Genomic DNA, 22,678 nt, shown 5'->3' on the forward strand with positions numbered 1-22,678 from the left:
TAGTGTTCACAGCTGCCAACAATCACGACAGACACGATCAATTCAACTCGACCCCTAAGAATAAAGACGCCAAGTGGCTCAATCTGTATGTCGGGAAAGTTTATTTCACAGCAAGTCTACAGCTGCAGATAGCTAATCACCAAGCCTTGCTCAGCAGATACCACTTTACTTTGTGGCAATACGCAGTAAAATATGCTGACTCGCTCCCGCAGGACATGAAGCAGGAATTCAATACAGTGCTGGAGAGTGCAGGGCGATTGTGAGGGCCTCCCTCCAGGCCGCCTCAGATGCGGTGGATTCCACAGCCAGAGTCATGACGTCGGTGGTCTCAATGATATGGGCATCATGGCTGCAATCGTCTGGCTTCTTGGCGGAAGTCCAGCAGTCAATCTTGGACCTCCTATTTGAGGGTTTAGCCCTGTTTGCTGAACAGATGGACAGCAAGTTACATATCCTGAAAGACTCTAGAGCAGTGGTGGGCAATCTGCGGCCCTCAGACTGCATGTGGCCCATCAGGGTAAGCTGACTGCGGGCCGCAAGACATGTTGCTGATGTTGATTGTCCGCAGGCCGGCCCCCCACAGCTCCCAGTGGCTGCGGTTTGACGTTCCTGGCCAATGGGAGCTGCGGGAAACAGCGGTCACTGTGTCCCTGCAGCCCGCCTCTTCCCGAGCCAGACCAGAGTAGAACCAAGAGACACAAGGGCTATCGACGCCACCAAGGTCAGATGGCAGCAGCAGGAGCACATTTGGGCGCGAGTGGTTCCCCTCCTAAAAACAGGCAGTCATTTTGGAGGGATGCTCGAGGGCAACCTCCCAATCTACAATCAGGACCAGGATATGTCTTGTCCCTTATTTTCCCACTGTTTGTTGCTTGGACCACCATAACCACCCACCATTAGGTCCTCAATACGGTGGCAGTGGGTTATACCCTCCCGTTCTGTTCTATCCCACCTTCCCACCCCCCTTCCCCATCCCTCATGAGGGTCCCGTCTTGTGAGCAACTACTTGCCCAGGAGGTGCAAGCCCTTCTGTGCCTGGGAGCCATGAAGGATGTTCCCGTGAAGTGAAGAGGGAAAGGTTTTTACTCCCGGTACTTTCTCATTCCAAGGGCCAAAGGGGGCCTACGCCCCATCCTGGACCTGCAAGACCTCAACAGATATTTCAAGAAGTTGAAGTTCCGCATGGTCTCCCTGGCTTCCACTATCCCCTCCCTGGAGACTGGCATGTCACCCTCGACTTAAAGGACATGTACTTCCACATATCAATATTCCCTGGACATAAGAGATTTCCTGACCACAAACAGCAGAAAATGCATTACCAATTCGCAGCGCTCCTGTTCGACCTGGCAACAGCACCGAAGATGTTTACAAAGTGCATGGTGGTGGTTGCAGCCTACCTCAGGCATCGAGGGGTCCAGATCTATCCCTACCTGGATGACTGGCTAATCAAGAGCGGTTCTGAGAGGCAGGTATGGCACAATATCAAGGTGCTGCAAGCCACCTGTCACGACCTGGGTCTGTTGATAAATGAACAAAAATCAATATTGGTCCTCATTCAGAGGATAGAGTTAATCAGAGCAGTCCTCGACTCTACTCGAGCCAGAGCATTCCTATATCAAACCAGGTTCACGGCCGTGTAAGATCTGATTGCCCAGGTCACCGCATACCCGCTCACCACAGCTCGGCTCCTCTCGGCTGGGGAGTACACCCTGATACCCTCAAGGGCTATGGTCACAGGAGGAACTCTGTCTTCACATAAACGTAAGAGAGTTCACGGCCATTTGCCTAGTATGCAAGGTGTTCCTGCCCCATCTGTCTGGTCGGGTGGTGCAGGTTCTGACGGACAACACGGTCCCCATGTTCTATGTCAACAGACAAGTTCACAGTGTTCCCTCTAATTTTTTCCCCACGCATGTGTGGAATGGATTTTGTTATGTGCACCCTGCGTTTCTGATCAAAGATCTTTGGTAGCAATGTCCATTTGGCTTGCACATGCGCTCTCCTCTCCCCATGGGCTGCCTTGAGGCTAATTAGAGCTGCACAGGTGAACCACCCTCAGTTCCTTCTCAACCTCCCCTGGTTAGAGACAGAGCAACCTTCGTATTGGTGCACATAACAAAATTCAAGTGGTGGGGGTGGGGCCGGAGTGTGGGAGGGGGCTCAGGGCTGGGGCACAGGGTTGGGATGAGTGCTCAGGGTGTGGGTGCAGGGCTGGGGCAGAGGGTTGGGGTGGGTGGGGGTGAGGGTTTCACCTGGGGGTGAGGGATCTGGGCTGGGGCTGAGGATGAGGGGTTTGGGGTGCAGTTTGCGCTGGGACTAGCGGGGACTCCCCCAGCTCTCTCTCGCTCTCTCTCACTGTAGCAGCATCTCACCTGGGTGGGAGAGGCTGGGTTGGGGCCATGGGAGGGGCGCCTCTCCCCTGGCTATGCCAGGTCTGGGGCTGGGGGAGAGGCATCTTTTCCTGCTGCAGCCCTGAGGTGCTTAATAGGCTGCTGCACTGCCACGCAGCTTAGAAGGAATTTAGGACAAGGGGGAGCCCGGTCATCAGCCCTGTGTCAGGAAGCCCTTCACCTATGGGACTTCTGCATCTAGCATGCTATCCACCAGCATGCTATCCCCCTTCTCTTACTGGGCCTCGGAGTGAAATATCTCCTCCATTGGTGCTTCTTTAGAAGCCATTATGGACTACCTCCTGCACCTAAAGCATCAGGGTGTGGCTGTCTCATTGATGAGGGTGCACTTGGCGGCCATTTTTGCGTTTCACCCACACATTGAAGGAAGATTGGTATTCTCCCATAAAATAAGGTTCCTCTAGGGCCTCAAGAAGATGTCCCGTCCCCCCCACCATTTCCCTCGCCCCCCGGTCCAGGATCCTGTTCCCCAATGGGTCCTTAATCTGGTCCTTCACAGGTTTACAAGTCCCTCTTTTGAGCCTCTAGCCTCGTGCTCTTTCTCACATCTGTCCTACAAGGTCATATTCCTTCTAGCCATTACGTCGGCAAGGCAAGTCTCCGGGATTAGAGCCCTAACTTTTGGAGCCCCCGTATATGGTGTTTTACAAGGACAAGGAGCAGCTGCGGCCCCATCCTGCCTTCCTGCCAAAGGTGGTGTAACACTTCCATGTCAACCAGGATATCTTCCTTCCAGTGTTCTATCCGAAACCTCACAAGACCAATGAGTAGAGACTTCTGCATACTCTAGATGTTAGGTGCACCCTAGCTTTCTACTTGGAGCACACCAACCCCTTCCGTATATCGACTGAACTCTATTGCGACTGCCAACAGAATGAAGGGCCTTCCAGTTTGAAATCCTTTTGAGAGGACCCCGGATCACCACCTGCTACAAGTTAGCGTGGGCGGAGCCTCCACAGATAGTGAAGGCTCACTCCACTAGGGCTCAGACGTCTTCAGCTGCCTTCCTGGCGCATGTCCCTATCCAGGATATCTGCAGGGCTGCGATGTGGTCTTCACTACACACATTCACCAAGCACTACGCCATCACCCAGCAAGCCAGAGATGGGTGGGAGGGATAGCTCAGTGGTTTGAGCATTGGCCTGCTAAACCCAGGGTTGTGAGTTCAATCCTTGAGGGGGCCATTTAGGGATCTGGGGCAAAAATTGGGGGATTGTTCCTGCTTTGAGCAGGGGGTTGGACTAGATGATCTCCTGAGATCCCTTCCAACGCTGATATTCTATGATGCTGGATTTGGCAGAGCTGTGTTGTAATCGACATGTCCATGAACTCCTACACGCCTCCGATGGTACTGTTTGGGAGTCATCTAACGTGGAATGGGCATGAGCAATCACTCGAAGAAGGAAAAACGGTTACTTACCTTTTGTAACTGTTCTTTGAGATGTGTTGCTCATGTCCATTCCATGACCCACCCTCTTTCCCCACTGTCGGAGTTCCGGCAAGAAGGAACTGAGGGCGGGGGGGCGGCAGCGCCTTTTATACGGACGCGTATGCTTGCCACTCCAGAGAGTGCCAGAGCCGGTCCCCTATGGATACCATTGAGGAAAAACTTCGGCACCAGTGATGTGGTGAGCACACACACCTAACATGGAATGGACTTGAATGACCCATCTTGAAGAATGACAGTTATGAAAGGTTAGTAACAGTTTTATCACGTGGTCAAGCTATTTCCTCTCAAAGAATCTCTGTGCGGGTTTTGGGATGCATCACAGAGTGCTACAGATTTGCACACACCTCCTCTCCCCCACCCCCTGCCAGAGGTGTCACAGCTCACTCCACGAGTACCCAGGCTACCTCTACATCATCCCTGCTGGAGGTTCCAATACAACACCTTTGCAGGGCAGCCACCAAGAGCCCCATCCACACATTTGCTACACGCTACAGGTTAATTCAGGTCTCTGCTACAGATGCAGTGGTGGAATCTGCAGTAGTGCAAGCATCTTTGTTACCAGCTTCCTTTCACCCCCACCCCTCCAATCATCCATGTGTGGAATATACACCGGGACCAGCACTCAAAGAAGAAATGGAGCTTACTTACTGTATCTGATAGTTCTTTGAGGTGTGTGGTCCCTATCTGTTTTTGAATACCTGCCCTCCATCCCCTCTGCTTCAGAATCCTGTTGAATTCATGGTAAGAGGAGGAACTGGAGAGGCATTGGCCCACACTGTCTTATACCCTCGGTTGGGCGCACAAGGAGACCTACTGCATATGTGTGGGCCAGAGGATGCTACTTGTTAGACTTTCTGGACTTGGGTACATGGCAAATGTGTCCCCACATGTGGAATTCAGATAGGGACCACGTATCCCTAAACTTCCAGTTATAGTAAGTAAAACTTCCACTTCTCTCTTCCCCCTCTCCCCCGCAACCTTGGTGGTTGGGTCTGTTGACATTTACCATGGCAGTGACACCATATGCTTGTCTTCAGATGTGGGAGATGAGGGATCTTCAACACTGGTTAGCAATAAATTACAAATCAGGTTTAAACATCATGCATCACAAATTAGTAATCCCACAGCAGGGGTTAACATCATTAATGCGTGAACAAATGCTCAAAATGTAATGAAGGATATGCTTTTTAATTTCCCTCTGACACCAGTAATACTTGCCTCCTCTGCATCGACACTTGGATGAGGTGCTCATTTAAACACTAACTTGTTCGTCAGAGCTCATTGGTCACCAAGGGAAAAGAGTCTACATATCAATATATTAGAGCTGAGAGCAATTAGACTGTGTGTAAAGTCACTTCTTCGAGTAGTGTCCTTATGGGTGTTCCACTGTAGGGTTTCCACTGCAAGTGTAAGTGCGTCCTTGCGTTTCTGATCAGAGATCTTTGGTAGCAATGTCCATTTGGCTTGCACATGCGCTCTCCTCTCCCCATGGGCTGCCTTGAGGCTAATTAGAGCTGCACAGGTGAACCACCCTCAGTTCCTTCTCAACCTCCCCCGGTTAGAGACAGAGCGATTCACAGTCCATTCACAGATACTTTAGAAATTCGTTCTTAACTAGTTGTTAGTGGTTTTCCTCTTAGTATTATTATTTCCTTTAGTTTTTTCTTTTCCCTTGTTATAAAAAAGTGTTTTTTCCTTTATCCTTTTTCACCTATCCTGGGAATTGCCCCCAGTAAGAAGCATGCCCCGTTCACCTGGATTTCTGCAAAGAGTCCATTTTGGTAACAGACGGGCAGTCCCGCTGTGTCTGTTGCCTTGGGGATGTGTAACTTCTGCCAGCAACTGAAATCCAGATCCTGGAAAAACAGGGTACTGAAACTAAAGCTGCTCCTCATGGAGAGAGCTCTTCGGCCTGTGTCTCTCTTGTGCCCAGAGTCTCCCAGGCATTGAGTCTTCTCCACAGCCTTCCACCTCAAAGGCCAGTGGTGACAGATGACAGAACAAGGAGAAATGGTCTCAAATTGCAGTGGGGGAGGTTTAGGTTGGATATTAGGAAAAACTTTTTCACTAGGAGGGTGGTGAAACACTGGAATGCGTTACCTAGGGAGGTGGTGGAATCTCCTTCCTTAGGTGTTTTTAAGGTCAGGCTTGACAAAGCCCTGGCTGGGATGATTTAGTTGGGGATTGGTCCTGCTTTGAGCAGGGGATTGGACTAGATGACCTCCTGAAGTCCATTGCAACCCTGATATTCTATGATTCTGTGAAACCACAGTTCCTGCCACAATGCTACTATGAGCCTAGGAGAAAGAAATCCAAATTCCGGAGGTGCAAACCATCAGGGCCACAGTCTTCAGCATCGCAATCTGCCATTTCAAATAATCAGATTTGATGTCTCGGTCAAGGCCCTGAGAGACAACCCCCTTCGATATCAGCTGCTACTTCCCAACCATTTGCATACTTTTGGATGCCACCTTGCCCTGTTCCACCACAACTGTGAATATATAACATCAAACAGATGGGGCTTGGAAATTGTCTCCAATGGGTATTCGATCCACTTCACCCCGTCCTCTTCAGGGACCCGTCTCATGAGAATCTGTTGCGACAGGAGATATATCACCTTCTCTGCTTAGGAGCCATAGAACTCATTCCTCTACATCTCTGTGGCAAAGGTTTTTACTCTTGATATTTCCTAATCCCCCAAGAAAAAGGAAGGTTGGAGACCCATACTCGGCCTCAAGACTCTGAACAAATATGTGAAGGCCCAAAAATTCAAGATGGTCATATTAGCAACGATTATTCCATCTCTGGAACAGAGAGATTGAGGGCCGAGAACCAATCTCCAAGACATGTATTTCCACGTATCCATCCTACCATCCCACAGACTATTCTTCAGGTTTACTCTGAGTCAAGACCATTACTAGTACAGAGTACTGCCTTTTGTCAGCTCTCAGGGTATTCTCCCAGGTCCAATCTGTAGTGGGAGATCATTTACATGCTGGGGGATATCATGATCTACCCATACCTGGATGACTGTCTCCTCGAGTCCCTCTCCTTCGAAGAAGTCCTACAGGCCAGACATATGCACGAACCTGAGCCTGCAAATCAGTGTACAAAAATTGACCTTAACTCAGTACAACATTTTGGAATTTATAAGGGCTGACCTCCACTCACGGCAAGCAAGGGCAGTCCTTCCGCAGCACAGATTTTACAACCTGTGCACACGTAGGGAGATAGTTCAAGCCATCCCTCGAACATCAGCCAGACATTGCCTCCAACTTCTGGGGCACATGGTGGTTGGTTTATTTGTAGTACCTCATGCCAGACTCCACATGAGGTGTCTGCAGACGTAGTTTAGCATGGCTTACAGACCAAACAGACATGTTTGGCAGGCATCAAGAGAAGTTTGTCTAAGTCGAACACTCCTTGGATTGGTGGAAAGACCCAATAAACATTTGCACTGGGGTCCCGTTCACTCAGGGCAGTTAATGAAAAAAAAAACAGGCAACATCACTGACAAGGAACTAAAATGAGTGGACATTCTGGGGCATAAGAGCTATTTCTTGGCCTCCTTTCAGTTCAGAGTAGTCAATTATCAAGTCTTGATGGCAAAATGACTTAAGTTGATTCAAAATTCTCATCTTCTGTTAAAAGCCTCAGAATCAGAGAGAACGTAAGAACAGCCATACTGGATCAGACCAAAGGTCCATCTAGGCCAGTATCCTGTCTTCCAACAGTGGCCAGTGCCAAGTGCCCCAGAGGGAATGAACAGAACAGGTAATCCATCAAGTGATCCATCCCCTGTCACCTATTCCCAGCTTCTGGCAAACAGAGGCTAGGGACACCATCCCTGCCCATCCTGGTTCATAGCCATTACTGGACCTATCTTCCATGAACTGATCTAGTTCTTTTTTGAACCCTGTTATAGTCTTGGTCTTCACAACATCCTCTAGCAAGGAGTTCAACAGGTTGACTGTGTGTTGTGTGAATACTTCCGTTTGTTTGTTTTAAATCTGTTGCCTATTAATCTTATTCAGTGACCCCTACTTCTTGTGTTATGAGAAGGAGTAAATAACACTTCCTTATTTACTTTCTCCACACCAGTCATGACTTTATAAACCTCTATCATATTCCCTCCCAGTCATCTCTTTTTCTAAGATGAAAAGTCCCAGTCTTATTAATCTCTTATCATACGCTAGCCATTCGCCACCCCTAATCATTTTTGTTGCCCTTTTCTGAACCTTTTCCAATTCCAGTGTCTCTCTTTTGAGATGGGGTGACCACATCTTCATGCAGTATTCAAGATGTGGGCATACCATGGATTTATATAGAAGCAATATGATATTTTCTGTCTTATCTATCCATCCCTTTTTTAATGATTCCCAACATTCTGTTTGCTTTTTTGACTGCTGCTGCACATTGACTGGATGTTTTCAGAGAACTATCCATAATGACTCCAAGATCTCTTTCTTGAGTGGTAACCCAATTTTAGGCCCTCACAACAGAAGGCCAGACAGTTGCCAAGGCATCTCTCCAGGCCTCACTTGATGCCAGTAACACAGCTGCACATTCCATGTCTACTGCTGTGGTCATGCACTGAGCTTCCTGGCTGCAGTCTCCTGGCCTTCCCTGAGAAGTACAAAATACTGTCAAGAACCTTCCCTTTGAGGGGCCGAAGTTTGTGATGCCACAGATGGGTCTCATCAGTTTCTCAAAGACTTCTGGGTGACACGATATGATCTTTGGGCATATATACACCTGTGACAAAAAGAAAATACAGTAACTCCCAGATGACTCAACAGTCTTGCCGTGTCTACTGTCAGCCCACCAGACAGGTTGACATCCCTCCCCCGCACCTCCAGAATAAAGCCCAGATTTACTAAGAAAGGGCCCTCTTCTACAATAACCTCTGAGTTGGTGACACCTTCAAAATGTCTGTTTTGACCCATTGGTAAAGGATCATGAGCTACCTACCCCAGATCCTACATTATGCCTATCTTCTCCCCCACCCCCTCACCCTCCACGCTCACCTCTAAGGAAATGGGAGAGGTAATCCCCAATCTTCCTGGAAGTTCATCACCTCAGACAGATGGATCTTAGAGGTGATTTCTGTAGGCTATTCCATCCAGTTCAGCTCCTTGCCCTCCCTGTCCCTCTTCCTCATCCCAAAGAAAAATAGGGCGTGGGGAACAATTTGGACCTCAAGAATTTAAACACCTTTGTCTGTCCCCAACAGTTCAGAATGGTGACCCTAACAATGACAGTTCCGTTCCTGGATCCAGGAGGTTCATGATTCTCCCCCCATCACCCCCCCACCCCAACTTTCAGGATGCTTTTTTTCACATTGCCATTCATCCGTCACACAAATAATTCATACATTTTGTGGTATGCAGGAACCACTACCAGTATCACATTTTGCACTTTGCCCATTCCACTGCCCTGGACTCTTCTTCTGCATACTTACCCAAGAGAGATTCACCACAGTATCCAACCTTGTTTTGACAATTCTGCAGAGCCCACAAACCATAGCAAGGGCTTGCCTACAACTTCTGGGCCATATGGCCCACGCTAGATCAGCAAGACTAGATTCTGGGTGTCTTCAGGCTTGGTTGAGAGCTGTCTACATCCCCAACAAACACAATCTATCCAAGCTGGTGTCCGTACCTTGGAAAGTCCTTGATTTTCTAAACTGGTGGCAGAACCCACAAAATGTGCATGTGGAAGTTCCACTCCTACAGCCTCATACAAGAATCATCACCACAGACACCTCCCTGATAGGTTGGAGTGCACATTCCCTGAGCCTCACAGCTCAGGGCAAATTGACTTCTCAGGAGGTGATTCTCCATATCAACATACTGGCGTTCAGAGCACTTTTACACTTGCCAATACTTTCTACCCCTCAACAATGGCTACCCAATCAGATAATGCTGGACAACAAGGCAGCAATATATTATACCAATTGACGAAGAGGAGCAAGATCACTGTCCTTATGCACAAAATCTATAAAACTATGGAACAGGTGCTTATTACATCGCATACACACTTCAGCGATGTGTCTGCCAGTCTACAGAACACTGTGGCAGATTCCCTTAGCAGACATTTCTGCATCGACCATGAATGGGAGCTGAACAATGAGGTATCGCAGAAGATGTCTTACCAGGAGTCATCCAGAGATGGATCTCTGTGACACTATCCAATATGAAGCACAGGTGATTCTGCTCAAGGGGAGGGTGCAGCTACAACTCAGTGAGAAATACCTTACTGATGACTTGGCCTCACATCCTGCTATATGCTTTTCCCTCAATGCCTTTACAGCTTGAGTTCAAAAACATAGAGGAAAAAAAGAGAAACTAGTACTCCTCCTTGTAGCGCCATCCTGGCTGAGATGTGTGGATCCCAGAGCTGGTTTGCATGTCTCTGCATTCTCCTCTCTGCCTTCCCCTGATGCCAGCTCTCCTTACCCAGGAGTCAGGATCAGTCACCACCCCAGTCTCTTGGCGCTTCACCTCCAAGGCATAGCTACTTGATGGGTCTCTGTCATAGAGCTGGTCTGCTCCCCACTTCTGTCCTGTCAAAGAGCCAGCTCCACAGTGGGACCTCAGCTTAAGTTCTCAGTGCTCTAAGGAAACCCTCATTTAAGCCAAGGGGGAGTTCCTTTCTTCATTTGTCCTTCAAGACTTCATTCCTCATAGCCAGTATCTCAGCCAGAAGAGTACGAGAGCCTGGAGTCTTGATGGCTGATCCATTGTACATGGTGTTCTACATTCTTAAAGCAATACACACCCTCGCTTCCTTTCTAAAGTTTTTTCTGAGGCCTGGTCTACACTGGGGAGGGGATCGATCTAAGTTATGCAACTTCAGCTACGTGAGTAACGTAGCTGAAGTCGACGTACTTAGACCTACTCACCGCGGTGTCTTCATTGCAGTGAGTCAACTGCTGCTACTCCCCCATTGACTCCGCCTGCACCTCTCGCAGCGGTGGAGTACAGGAGTCGATGGGAGAGCGCTCGGGGGTCAATTTATCACATCTAAACTAGACGCAATAAATCGACCCCCGCTGGATCAATTGCTGCCCGCCAATGCGGCGGGTGGTGTAGACATACCCTGAGTTCCACATTAATCAGAAAGTTCATCTACTGGTGTTTTACCCACAAGTCTTGCTTTGAGAGAAGAAGCAAGCCTCCATACGCTGTATGTTAAGAGCTCTAGCCTTTCTTGATGGGACTAGGCCCTTTCAGGCTTCCCCTAGACTCTTCATCTCCATTGTAGAATGAATGAAGGGGCATCCGATCTACACCCGAAGACTGTCAGAAGGGTTGCAGGATGTATCTTGTCCTGCTATGAAACCTCGGGGGTTCATTCCCTCTGAGGGTAACTGTTCACTTCATTAGGACTCAGTCTATCTTTGTAGCCCTCCTTAAAAATTTACCTATTTCAGACATTTTCAGGGCAGCCACTTGGTCTTTTGCCATACACTTTTTACCAGCATTATGCTCTGATGCCTGCTTCCAGAGCTGACATGACTTTTGGTGATGCCATCCTGTGATCCATACTGAATCCACTTCCTCAGCATTCTCTCCATGATGGAGGTAGTGCTTGGGAGTCTTGTTACGTGGAGCACTCATAGTATTTGCAGAGGGAGAGGTTATTTATCTTGTACAGTAACTTGAATTCTTCACGATATGTCCCTACAGATGCTCCAGTATGCTCTGCCTCAGAGTTATATTGGACTTTCATGATTGAGAAGGAACTTGAGTTGTGAAGGGTCCACCCCTCCTTGTATACCCTTGTACCACAGCATGAGACTGCCTAAGTGCAGGCGTGGACCTGCAGACATTGCTGACTAAAATCTTTCATCAAGAGTTCATGGGGGTGCACACATCCTGATGTGGAGCACCCATAGACACACACAGATCTGGAACTCAAGTTATTGTACAAGGTAACTAACCTGTCCTTCTCCTTGAGGGATGGGAATTGATTGCAGTGAGGCAATTTGAACCCCTAACTAAAAATGGGTATTGGAGGGTGTGAGGCCCAAATTTACTTGGAGCGAAGATCAAAATTCTTCTTAGAAACTTGGACACCTGGAAGTAAGTCCAGAGGTAGTGGCTAGAGATATTAAGCCATTTACTCTGTCGGTCACAGTTCTATTGTGGACCAGATCAGTTGGCTGATACTTCCAAGATGTAGTCCTTCAGTTTTCACAGAATCCACCAACCTCAGAAAGGGGAGAAAGCATGGAGTGCTAGCTCCCTCTACTGCTAACCACTGCATGCATGCTGTGGTTAACTGCTTACCCCAACACAGACCAGTCACAACACTCCAACTCCTTGAGGTCACTTAAGTGTGCGTGAGGCATTTGAGACTGCATACTGATGGTTTTGAAGAAAACTTGAGACATCAGTGCTCAGTAGCCTTGCCAACTAGGGCCTGCTGAGTCAATAGGGGTGGGATGAATACTTGGTCTGTGTGTGAGCTTCCCCCCCTCACCCAAGTCTTTCAGGTATGAACAATTAATATCTAAAATGGTAGCTTATCCTCAGCCGCCCTCCCTTCTTGTCTGTTGCAGCTCCGCTGACTCCAGTAGTGCAACGTTAAACGTAGTGCATATATTTAAAGTGCTAAAACTCTCTAATAGTTACTGTGCCAGGGCAACACCTCCTGGCTGCTCTGGGAATTAGCGCCTTCCAAGTCTGATGCCCCCTTCTGCTACTCATTCGTGCATCCTGCCATCTCTCTCTGCAGCTCAGAATGCTCTCTCTTCATGGCTTGGCCCTCCAGCCAGGTTACTATAGTCTTCACCTTCCAGGGTATCGAAGTCCCATTGGACTGTGATCCCAGTCCGTGCTGCTTCCCCCTGTGACTGGTAGGGGAATCTGGGCCAGCCCTCTACTCTGGGTTCCAGTCCAGGGACGCTCTCTGACTAGCAACTGTGGTCTGTTTCCTCTGAGACCCTGTTGCTCTTTCCCTGAACTCCTTTCTGCATCTTCTGCTTCCCCCTTTGCTGGGTTTAGCAGCCAAGACTCCCTCCTGCCAGGGAGTGACTGCAGGCTACTTTAACTCTGTAGCCACAAACACACCTTTTTTCTCCTAGGGAGTGACTGCTGCCAACTTGCTGGCTTTATATCAGCCCCACTTGTGTGTTCTTTTCTGGGTCCATCTTCAATTGGCCTTTCAATCATTGACTCTCCCCCAGGTGCAGCTTTTTCAGCAAACTAACCTAATTTAATCTGCTCTGCCTTATGTGGGGTGAACACTCCATCAACTTTACCCATAGAAATGCTGTGAATTATCCCTTAACAGCACTGACCTAAAGAGGAGCTAACATTGCCCAACTGCCAGTATTCAATGTTTGACTGAATAGCAGAAACGTCTCTTATATTCTAGCAGCAGGCTGGACATAAAAGCTGCAGTGAGTGTCTCTCCTGCAGTGCTGCTGGTCCTGTTCAATAGGGCATATTTGGAAGGCAAGGAAGATGCTGAGAGAGTTTTTCACCTGGTACAATTTGATGGAAGAGCTACTTAGATGCCCATACCAATTTCCCCCTGTATGCAGTGAGAAGCCCTGAAACTAATTGGAATTACAGGAGGAATGTGTGGATGGTTCAGAGCCCCACATCATCAGAAATGTGCTTCAGCGGTGTAACCTCTGACCTAACTTTCTTCCCTGTGCTGGCCAGGACAGATAAGAATCAGAATAGATAAGTTTGCATAGGGATAGAGGAGCTAGGTGAGCCGTTCACGCTTTGCCTGAAATCCTCAGAGTTCTCTACTGCAATCAAAAAATGGTGCTTTCTTCTCAGAGGGTGAAACTGCTTGGGAATACTTCAGACTAGATACTGATTGACATAACTGATACAACAACAAGGGCTCCCTGATGTTCTCAGGACCAGCCTAGAGGGTTAGCCAAGACGGTCTGTATTTGTCTTGTACAGTGCTGAGAACACTGTCAGCTTTTACCTGCTTCAGCCCTTCCTGGCTTATGTTGTGTGGTATGCAGTGTCATTCTGTTACCCTGAAAATCAATGAAATTGGGCAGGGGAGTGGAACCCCGCTCAATCCTTTATCTGTCTTTTTGTATAGAGGGCTAATAACCTTTGAACGAGCGCCCCAGCAAGATACAGATACAGTTGGGTTTTCTTTCTCTTCTTTCCCAAGTAAGAAGCAGAATATGTAGAGGACCATGCAGCATTTTTCTATGAAGCCTTCTAGAATAATTAACTCACTAAGATGGTCTGGGAGTCCATGGTGATGGAGAAATGCATTTTAGCTATGGCTTACAGAAATTATTAACTAAGCTTCCCTTATCTCCTGTAGTAAGATTTTCTGACCCATCCTCTCCTCCAGACAGAGAGAAAATGAATCCAAAATATCCATTTAATTTGAAATTGGATGACTTATTGTGTGAAAAACTGAGACTGCCACATTTTACCCCTTTGATTTCCTTGCAATCATTTCAATTTTGATCAGGAGACCACACTCAATTTCCTGACTCTTGGGAAAAGGGCCAGTGGATCTTTAAGGATTAGACAAGTTGCCATAATCACTGTTGTACCACTTAAAGCAGCAGTTTTCAAACTTCATTGCACTGCTGTCCCCTTCTGACAACAAAAATTACTACATGTCCTCAGGAGCGGGGACGGAAGCCTGGGCCCGCCCACGCCCTGCCACCCCGGGGGGGCGATAGCCAAAGTTTGAGCCCCACCACTTTGGGGTGGGGGTGCAAAGCCAAAGCCCAAGGAGTATTCAGCCCCAGGTATGGGGCCTGTAACGTGAGCCCTGCTGCCCAGGGCTGAAGCCCTCAGGGTTTGGCTTCAGCCCCGGGTGGCAGGGCTTGGGCTTTGGTTTCAGACCCCAGCAAGTCTAACACCAGCTCTGGTGACCCAATTAAAATGGGGTTCTGACCCACTTTGGGGTCTCGATCCACAGTTTAAGAACCCCTGACTTAACCTTATGGTGGCACTTTCAGCACGAAGCTAGAAGGCATTGCATCAGGTTCATTACTAACTTAGAGGGAAGAATGCTCACCATTCCTGCAGTGCCTTTGTTTGTTCCTTAGACTTATCCAAAGTTTGATTCCAGTTACCACAGTTTAGGACGGGGTGGGCAAACTATGGCCCGCGGGCTGGATCTGGCCTGTGAGCCGTTTTAAGCCAGCCTGCAAGCTGTACCACGTGGTTCAGCCCCGCTCCAGGCAGGGTGCTGGGTTGGGGTTTTAAAAAAAATTTATTTGAAATTGACAACCTATGTTATGGATTATTATATTATATAATATATAATTTATATTAAAATTTAAATTGCATATAACAATAATATTAAGCAGTACATGTTTGCTGCCAAGTGTTAAAGAAAGTCAAACTGCTCAACTGGAGGAGGTCACTGGCTAAACACCTGAAACCAGAGTTTGTTGAAGTGCTAAACCAGCCTTTGACAGCACTAGCCTCTTCTGCAAGTGCAGAGAGAATATTTTTTTAATTTCATTTTATTCAGCTAGTTCAGCTCAATGACTAGTTCAATAAGAAACCAATTAGTAGCTGGAAAAGCTTGTTTTCCTCTTCCCATCGATGAATAAAAATAAGGTGTGAGGATGAGATTTGTTAGTTCTAAAATCTTGAAGGACATGGCGAACTGAAACAATCAGTTCAATTTACTAACTACAATGAATACTTCCTTTATTTCATAAATCAGTTAGTTTTAAATGCAAAACATTTTGATGAACTTTTCTTATACATCCATAAAGTAGTTTTAGTTAATTAAAAAAAATAAAATACTGTTTTTGTGCATTTTTAGTTGATTTAAATTTCCTTCTAAATAGAACTTTACACAAATCACAAGTAAAACATTAATCATCTAGTAAATATGAAATGCATAATTCACCATTTTCTAACATAATAAATTAGGGCTGTCAAGTGATTAAAAATTAATTGCGATTAATCGCGTGATTAAAAAAATTAATCCCAATGTTAAACAATAGAGTACCATTTATTTAAACATTTTTGGATGTTTTCTACATTTTCAAATATATTGATTTCAGTTACAACACAGAATACAAAGTGTACAGTGTTCACTTTATATTTATTTTGTATTACAAATATTTGCACTGTAAGAAACAAAAGAAATAGTATTTTTTCAATTCACCTAATACAAGTACTGTAGTGTGATCTCTTTATCATGAAAGCTGAACCTACAAATGTAGATATATGTACAAAAAACCCTGCATTCAAAAATAAAGCAATGTAAAAGAGCCTACAAGTTTTTAGAGCTTACAAGTCCAATCAGTCCTACTTCTTGTTCAGCCAATTGCTCAGACAAACAAGTTTGTTTACATTTCCAGCTTCTAGTTTACAGTGTCACCTGAAAGTGAGAACAGGCGTTTGCATGGCACTGCTGTAGCCGGTGTCACGAGATATGTATGTGCTAGATGTGCTAAAGATTCACATGTCCCTTCACGCTTCAACCACCATTCCAGAGGACATGCTTCCATGCTGATGACAGGTTCTGCTTGATAACAATCCAAGGCAGTGCGGACCGACGCATGTTCATTTTTATTATCTGAGTCAGATGCTATCAGCAGAAGACCGATTTTCTTTTTTGGTGGTTCGGATTCTGTAGTTTCCACATCGGAGTGTTGCTCTTTTAAGACTTTTGAAAGCATGCTCCACACCTCATCCTTCTCAGATTTTGGAAGGCACTTCAAATTCTTAAGTCTTGGGTCGAGTGCTGTTGCTATCTTCAGATATTTTACGTTGGTAACTTCTTTGCATTTTGTCAAATTTGCAGTGAAAGTGTTCTTAAAACAAGCAATATGTGCTGGGTTATCATCCGAGACTGCTATAACATAAAATACATGGCAGAAGGCGGGTAAAACAGAGCAGGAGACATACAATTCTCCCCCAAGAAGTTCAGTCATAAATTTAATTAACACATTTTTTTTTTATGAGCGTCATCAGCATGGAAGCATGTCGTCTGGAATGATGGCTGAAGCATGGAGAGCAGGACCAGCTCTAGGCACCAGCAAACCAGGCACGTGCTTGGGGCGGCATTCTGGCCACCTTTTTCTTGCTCAGGCAGCATTCCGGCGCTTGGGGTGGCAAAAAACCTAGGGCCGGCCCTGATGAAGAGGCATATGAATCTTTAGCATATCTGGCACATATATATCTTGTGACACAGGCTACAACAGTGCCATGTGAATGCCTGTTCTCGCTTTCAGCTGACGTAATTAAGAAGGTTTCAGAGTAACAGCCGTGTTAGTCTGTATTCACAAAAAGAAAAGGAGTACTTGTGGCACCTTAGAGACTAACCAATTTATTTGGGCATAAGCTTTCGTGAGCTACAGCATCCGATGAAGTGAGCTGTAGCTCACGAAAGCTCATGCTCAAATAAATTGGTTAGTCTCTAAGGTGCCACAAGTACTCCTTTTCTTTTTGTAATTAAGAAGTGGGCAGCATTATCTCCAGTAAATGTAAACAAACTTGTTTGTCTAAGCAATTATCTGAACAAGAAGTAGGACTGAGTGGACTTGTAGGCTCTAAAATTTTACATTGTTTTGTTTTTGAATGAAGTTATGTAACAAAAGAAGCTACATTTGTAAGTTGCACTTTCATGATAAAGAGATTGCACTACAGTGCTTGTATGAGGTGAATTGAAAAATACTATTTCTATTGTTTATAATTTTTACAGTACAAATTTTTGTAATAAAAATATAAATTGAGCACTGTACACTTCCTATTCTGTGTTGCAACAGAAATCGATATATTTGAAAATGTAGAAACATGCAAAAATATTTAATAAATTTCAGTTGGTATTCTATTGTTTAACAGTGCGATTAATCATGATTATTTTTTTTAATTATTAATTTTTGAGTTAATTGCATGCGTTAACTGCGATTAATCGACAGCCCTGTAATAAATATAAAAATTAAGAAGGTAAGTTTTGCTATTTAATTGCTTTAATAAATATGTATAAATCTAGTTTATCCACCTGGTTAGCAAAAAATAGTACCAAATTTAGTGCAAAGGCTATATTTAGTTGCAAATAAATGTATTTTAATGATTATCAACCAAAGAGAATCAATATTTCTTTAGGAAACTGAAAAGGACAAATATGAAACATTAAAATTAATTACTTTAATTGCTTTGATTAAATCAGTCCACCCTGCCACATGGGATATGGGACAACCAGTTGCCAATGTTCAATTTGCAGCATCTGTCAAAGAAACTAATAGAACATTAGGAAAGGGATTGATAATAAATACTATAAAATTCATGTTTTGCTGACACCTTCAATACGGTGTGCAGTTCTGGTTGCCCCATCTCAAAAAAAAGATATATTGGAAATGGAAAAGGTACAGAGAAGGGCAACAAAAATGATTGTGGGTATAGAACAGCTTTCATATGAGGAGAGATTAAAAAGACTGGGCCTATTCAGCTTGGAAAAGAAATGACTAGGGGGTGCATGATAGAGGTCTATAAAATTGTGAATGGTATGAAGAAAGTGAATAAAGAAATGTTTTATTTACCCCTTCACAGCACAAGAACTAGGGGGTCACCAAATAAAATTAATGAGCAGCAGGTTTAAAACAGCAAAAGAAAGTACTTCACACAGTGCACAGTCAACCTGTGGAACTCATTGCCAGGGGATGTTCTGAAGGCCAAAAGTATAACTGGATTCAAAAAAGAACTAGATAAGTGATGGAGGATAAGTCCATCAATGGCTATTACACAAGATGGTCAGAAATGCAACCCCAATGCTCTGGGTGTCCCTAAGCCTCTCACTTCCAGATGTTGGGACTGGACGATTGCCCTGTTCTTTTCATTCACTCTGAAGCACCTGGCATTGGCCACTGTTGGAAGACAGGATACTGGGCTAAATGGACCATTGGTCTGACCCAGTATGGGTCTTATACACTGCCCCAGCAATGGCTTGCATTCCTTCTTTCTCAGTCACTTGGAAACTGGATACATTCCAGGGGCTCGGAAGTCAGAATATTGAGTGCACGTTGTGGGATTTTAGGTTCAAGATGGGGTAATCTTGACAGATAAGGGGTTGGGGGAGGTCTGAACTAAGTGTTCAAAGTTGTGGGCTCAACATTTAGGAGTGTGGGATCTCTCCCTGTCTTTCATGTGGTGGTTGTTTGTTTTTTGTTTTTTAACCACAGATTTGCCTGTCCATAACCTGGTGTTAAGGAACGAATCTATCCGTTGCTGGAGCAACATCCCATTTATCACCATTCCCCTCAGTCGTACACATGGCAAGTCATTTGCACATCGCAGTGAGCTGAAACATGCTAAAAGGATTGTGGTGAAGCTGGGTAGTGCTGTTGTGACTCGAGGGGATGAGTGTGGATTGGCTCTTGGGCGGTTGGCATCTATTGTTGAGCAGGTAACTTTATGGCTAAAAAACCTAGTGCTCTTGCAAACTGGCTAGTCAATGTCTCCTTAAAGTTTGTATATTAAAACTTAGCAGGAGACTTTAACTGCAGCTTTTATCATCATGTGGCAAAACTGAGCTGTATGCAGAGGGGGAAGATGTAGTGAGGGAGACATGTGGCCTAATATACGTAGAGTGGTGCAAGAGGAGAACCTGCAGTATGCAGAAATAAATGTAGTGGGAGTTCCTGCCTTCAGCTGGAGGAGGAAGGGCCATCAGGGAATGGGGGAGAACGTTTTGTCCTGGGATGAAGTTGGAAGTGAGTATCTCTTGTTGCCACTTCTTTTGTTGAAAAATACCTGTGGAGTATAATCCCAGTGAATAATATTCTATCAGGGCTTCACTGCTGATGTTTAAATTGCTCTGTCTGACACCTGGATTACACAGTAACTGGCACTTGATACATATGAATGTATAATAATTGAGTTAAATAAAACTCATCCATATCCGGTTAAAATTCTGGTTAAAAAACTCTGCCAGTTGGCATCTAGTGAGTTGGTCCTACTTCTGCTACATTGATGACTCTTACCCTAATGGGCTCTCTTCCCAGAATGCTGCAGTGCTTTGTGAATCCATCCCCTTTCTCAGTGCCTCACCCACTTGGCTTTTCATTCTAGTGACATAAGTTTAGTTAACATCTTCCCCTCAAAAAAGCTTAGCGTTAAAATGCAGTTACTTGGATTTATGTTGGGGATGCTTATGAAGATTGTGGAAGATTCCCATGGTCTGTTCTGAAGACTTGAGTAGGGTTTCTCCCCAGTGGCCTGTGCGATACTTCTCCTTACCCATGAGCAGATGTGATATACTGGGTAACCCCACAAACTAGTCTGAGAGAAATATTCCCACAAGGTAATCTTAGCAAAAGGAAAGTAATAAGATAGACCCAAGAGGCAATTGGGTAGGAAGGCAGCACTGACATTTCAGTATCTATACTAGAGTTCATGCACCAGTGAGGAGTAATGTCTTCTGCGTCCCTTGGATATTTGCATGTTTCCCTTTGGAAAAGCCTCTGAAGGCCTCTTTTATTTTACATGCACCAGGAATGGATGGGATCCATATAGTAATTTTGCTTGTGTTGCCTGAAATGAAACAGAAACCTAGCTGTAGAGGGACAGATCTAGTGTATACTTGATAGGTGTGTACAAAACCTTGTTGCATCAATGAAGTATATGGTACTCGATTTGTGAAAGGAACTACAAAGCCAGGTGTTGGGAGGTGGAAGGGGCAAAGCATGAAGTGTTTGCATGGTATAAGAGAAGACCGATTCTCTACATCTCAGATGTAGCATTGCTGTTTAAATATGAGCTGTGGGCATGGATGGTCGATAAGTCTGGCAATAGGATATGGGCTACTCGCCCTAGACTCTGCTTAAAATCACACCAGCTCTGATGGTGGACAAACTGGCTGCCATCTGATGCCTGTCCTATGGCTTGATTAGTCCAGGTGCTTACATTAGAAAAATTGCTACCATGATGGGGTCAAGTATAGCAAGGGCCATACAGGTTCTCTCCTAGGAGCGGGGCATCTTTTCTTTTTGCATCTTACATTGTTACTTCCTTACTGTATATGTTCTTTGGATAAGCAGAAGACTTCAGTCTCCAGGATTTGATGAGGCACAAAATGCTCTTAAAATATACAAAGAGGGAGAATGGAATCAGTAAGCTAGTAACTTTCCTGCTCTAGGGGCTGATCTTTGATTCTCCACACCTGTAGGTGTCAATGCTGCAGAATCAGGGTCGGGAAATGATGATAGTCACCAGTGGTGCTGTGGCTTTTGGAAAACAGCGATTGCGCCATGAGATCCTGCTTTCTCAAAGTGTGAGGCAGGCCCTGCATTCAGGACAGAACCAGCTAAAGGACATGGTGAGTGGCTGAGGTAGACATCTGCTCTTCTATTAGATGTTGGGCTGAGTCAGCTTATATCCCTTCCTGTCAATTGGCTGACAGTGATGTTCTCTTAATCTTTGAAGGCTATTCCAGTCTTGGAGGCACGAGCCTGTGCAGCAGCTGGGCAGAGTGGACTGATGGCTCTCTATGAGGCCATGTTTACACAGTACAGCATTTGTGCAGCTCAGGTAAGGGACTGCGCTTTCCCCTACCCTTGCCTGTAGATTGATACTTCAGTCCATCTTTTGGAACCAATCTTATTAATTCTAGAAGGACCTGTTCCATTCTACTCACTGTCTTCCTAGATTTCCATTGTAATTCCATTTCTGAGAGGTTTAGAACTTGGTTTGAATGATATCCCAACAAAGGAAATTGTTCTGGTAAATATCACTTAAATAAATTTTATGTTCTAGTTAAAGAAAAAACACATTTTTTGGCTGGCTTTGGACACTTTTTTAAACAATTGTGTATCCCAGACCACCTGGTTGGTGGCCCTATGATAGGCCAAAGAGATGGGGCTGAGGATCAGGAGTGAAGGTCTAAGGACTGAAACCTAGGGTTGTCAATTAATCGCAGTTAACTCAAGCAATTAATGCAAAAATAATTAACTAGATTAAAAAAAGTCACAATTCATCGCCGTTTTAATCGCATTGTTAATAATAGAATACCAATTATAAATATTTTTCATGTTTTTCTACATTTTCAAATATATTGGTTTAAATTACAACACAATAGAAAATGAACAGTGCTCACTTTTACTTTTTATTATAAATATTTGCACTGTAAAAAGATAAAAAAATAGTATTTTTCAATTCATCTCATACAAGCACTGTACTGCAATCTCTTTATCATGAAAGTGCAGTTTACAAATGTAGAATTATTATTAGGGTTGTCAGTTACTTGCAGTTAACACATGCGATTAACTCAACAAAATAACACCTTTTTTTAACGAGGGTTAATCGCACGCCTCTGGAGACAGGACTCTGTAGCGGCCGGGCACGGAGGGAGGCACAGGCTGTGGCAGCAAGCAGGAGGTGGCCGGGGACAAGAGACTCCGTAATATCCAGACCAGATGCTCGGATTAGTGAAATGCTTCGGAGCTGGTCTCACACTCCCATCCCCCATGATAACTGCTGCTCCTGCTTCCTCCCCCCGCCCCGCACCCATGGAGCCGCCTGGGCCAAGCTGCTCTAGACTGGGAGCCTGCCTCTTGACTGCTGTGCAGAGCCGGGGTAAGAGAGGCTGATGTTGAAGTGTCTCCCTTTCCCCACCTGTATATCTACTCACCGCTGAGCTGGAGTCAGGGAACAGGGGGAGCCTGTCAGCTGGTGCTGTTTCAGGAGCCATTGTTGCCAATGGCAGCTGCTGTTGGCTAAAAAAGCATTCAGGCTCCTGAGTGCTCTGCTTAAAGAGACAGTGCTTCCCCAGCACACACACCACACACACATTCGTCGTCCTCCAGCACACTTGCTTGCGCTCGCTCTCTCCCTCCCTCCCCCACCCC

At 45.5% G+C, this 22,678-nt stretch overlaps 1 protein-coding gene and 1 long non-coding RNA gene across 9 annotated transcripts in view; one reads left to right on the forward strand and one right to left on the reverse strand.

Annotated features, from left to right (window-relative positions):
• Positions 1-22,678, forward strand: part of ALDH18A1 (aldehyde dehydrogenase 18 family member A1) — a 120,635-nt gene that overhangs the window by 28,284 nt on the left and 69,673 nt on the right. For all 8 annotated transcript variants that reach the window (XM_074959577.1, XM_074959576.1, XM_074959585.1 and 5 more), the window contains exons 3-5: positions 19,016-19,239; positions 21,001-21,150; positions 21,258-21,362. In XM_074959577.1, the coding sequence (XP_074815678.1) occupies positions 19,016-19,239; positions 21,001-21,150; positions 21,258-21,362 (479 nt within the window). The remainder of the gene's footprint in view (positions 1-19,015; positions 19,240-21,000; positions 21,151-21,257; positions 21,363-22,678) is intronic.
• LOC141991272 (uncharacterized) lies at positions 177-22,616 on the reverse strand. Its single transcript, XR_012640349.1, has 3 exons — positions 22,462-22,616; positions 1,320-1,517; positions 177-425 (listed from the first exon to the last, which is right to left on the reverse strand). It is a non-coding gene; the product is annotated as an uncharacterized LOC141991272 (long non-coding RNA).

This window comes from Natator depressus, chromosome 7, assembly GCF_965152275.1.
Source record: "Natator depressus isolate rNatDep1 chromosome 7, rNatDep2.hap1, whole genome shotgun sequence".
Lineage (NCBI taxonomy): Eukaryota > Metazoa > Chordata > Testudines > Cheloniidae > Natator > Natator depressus.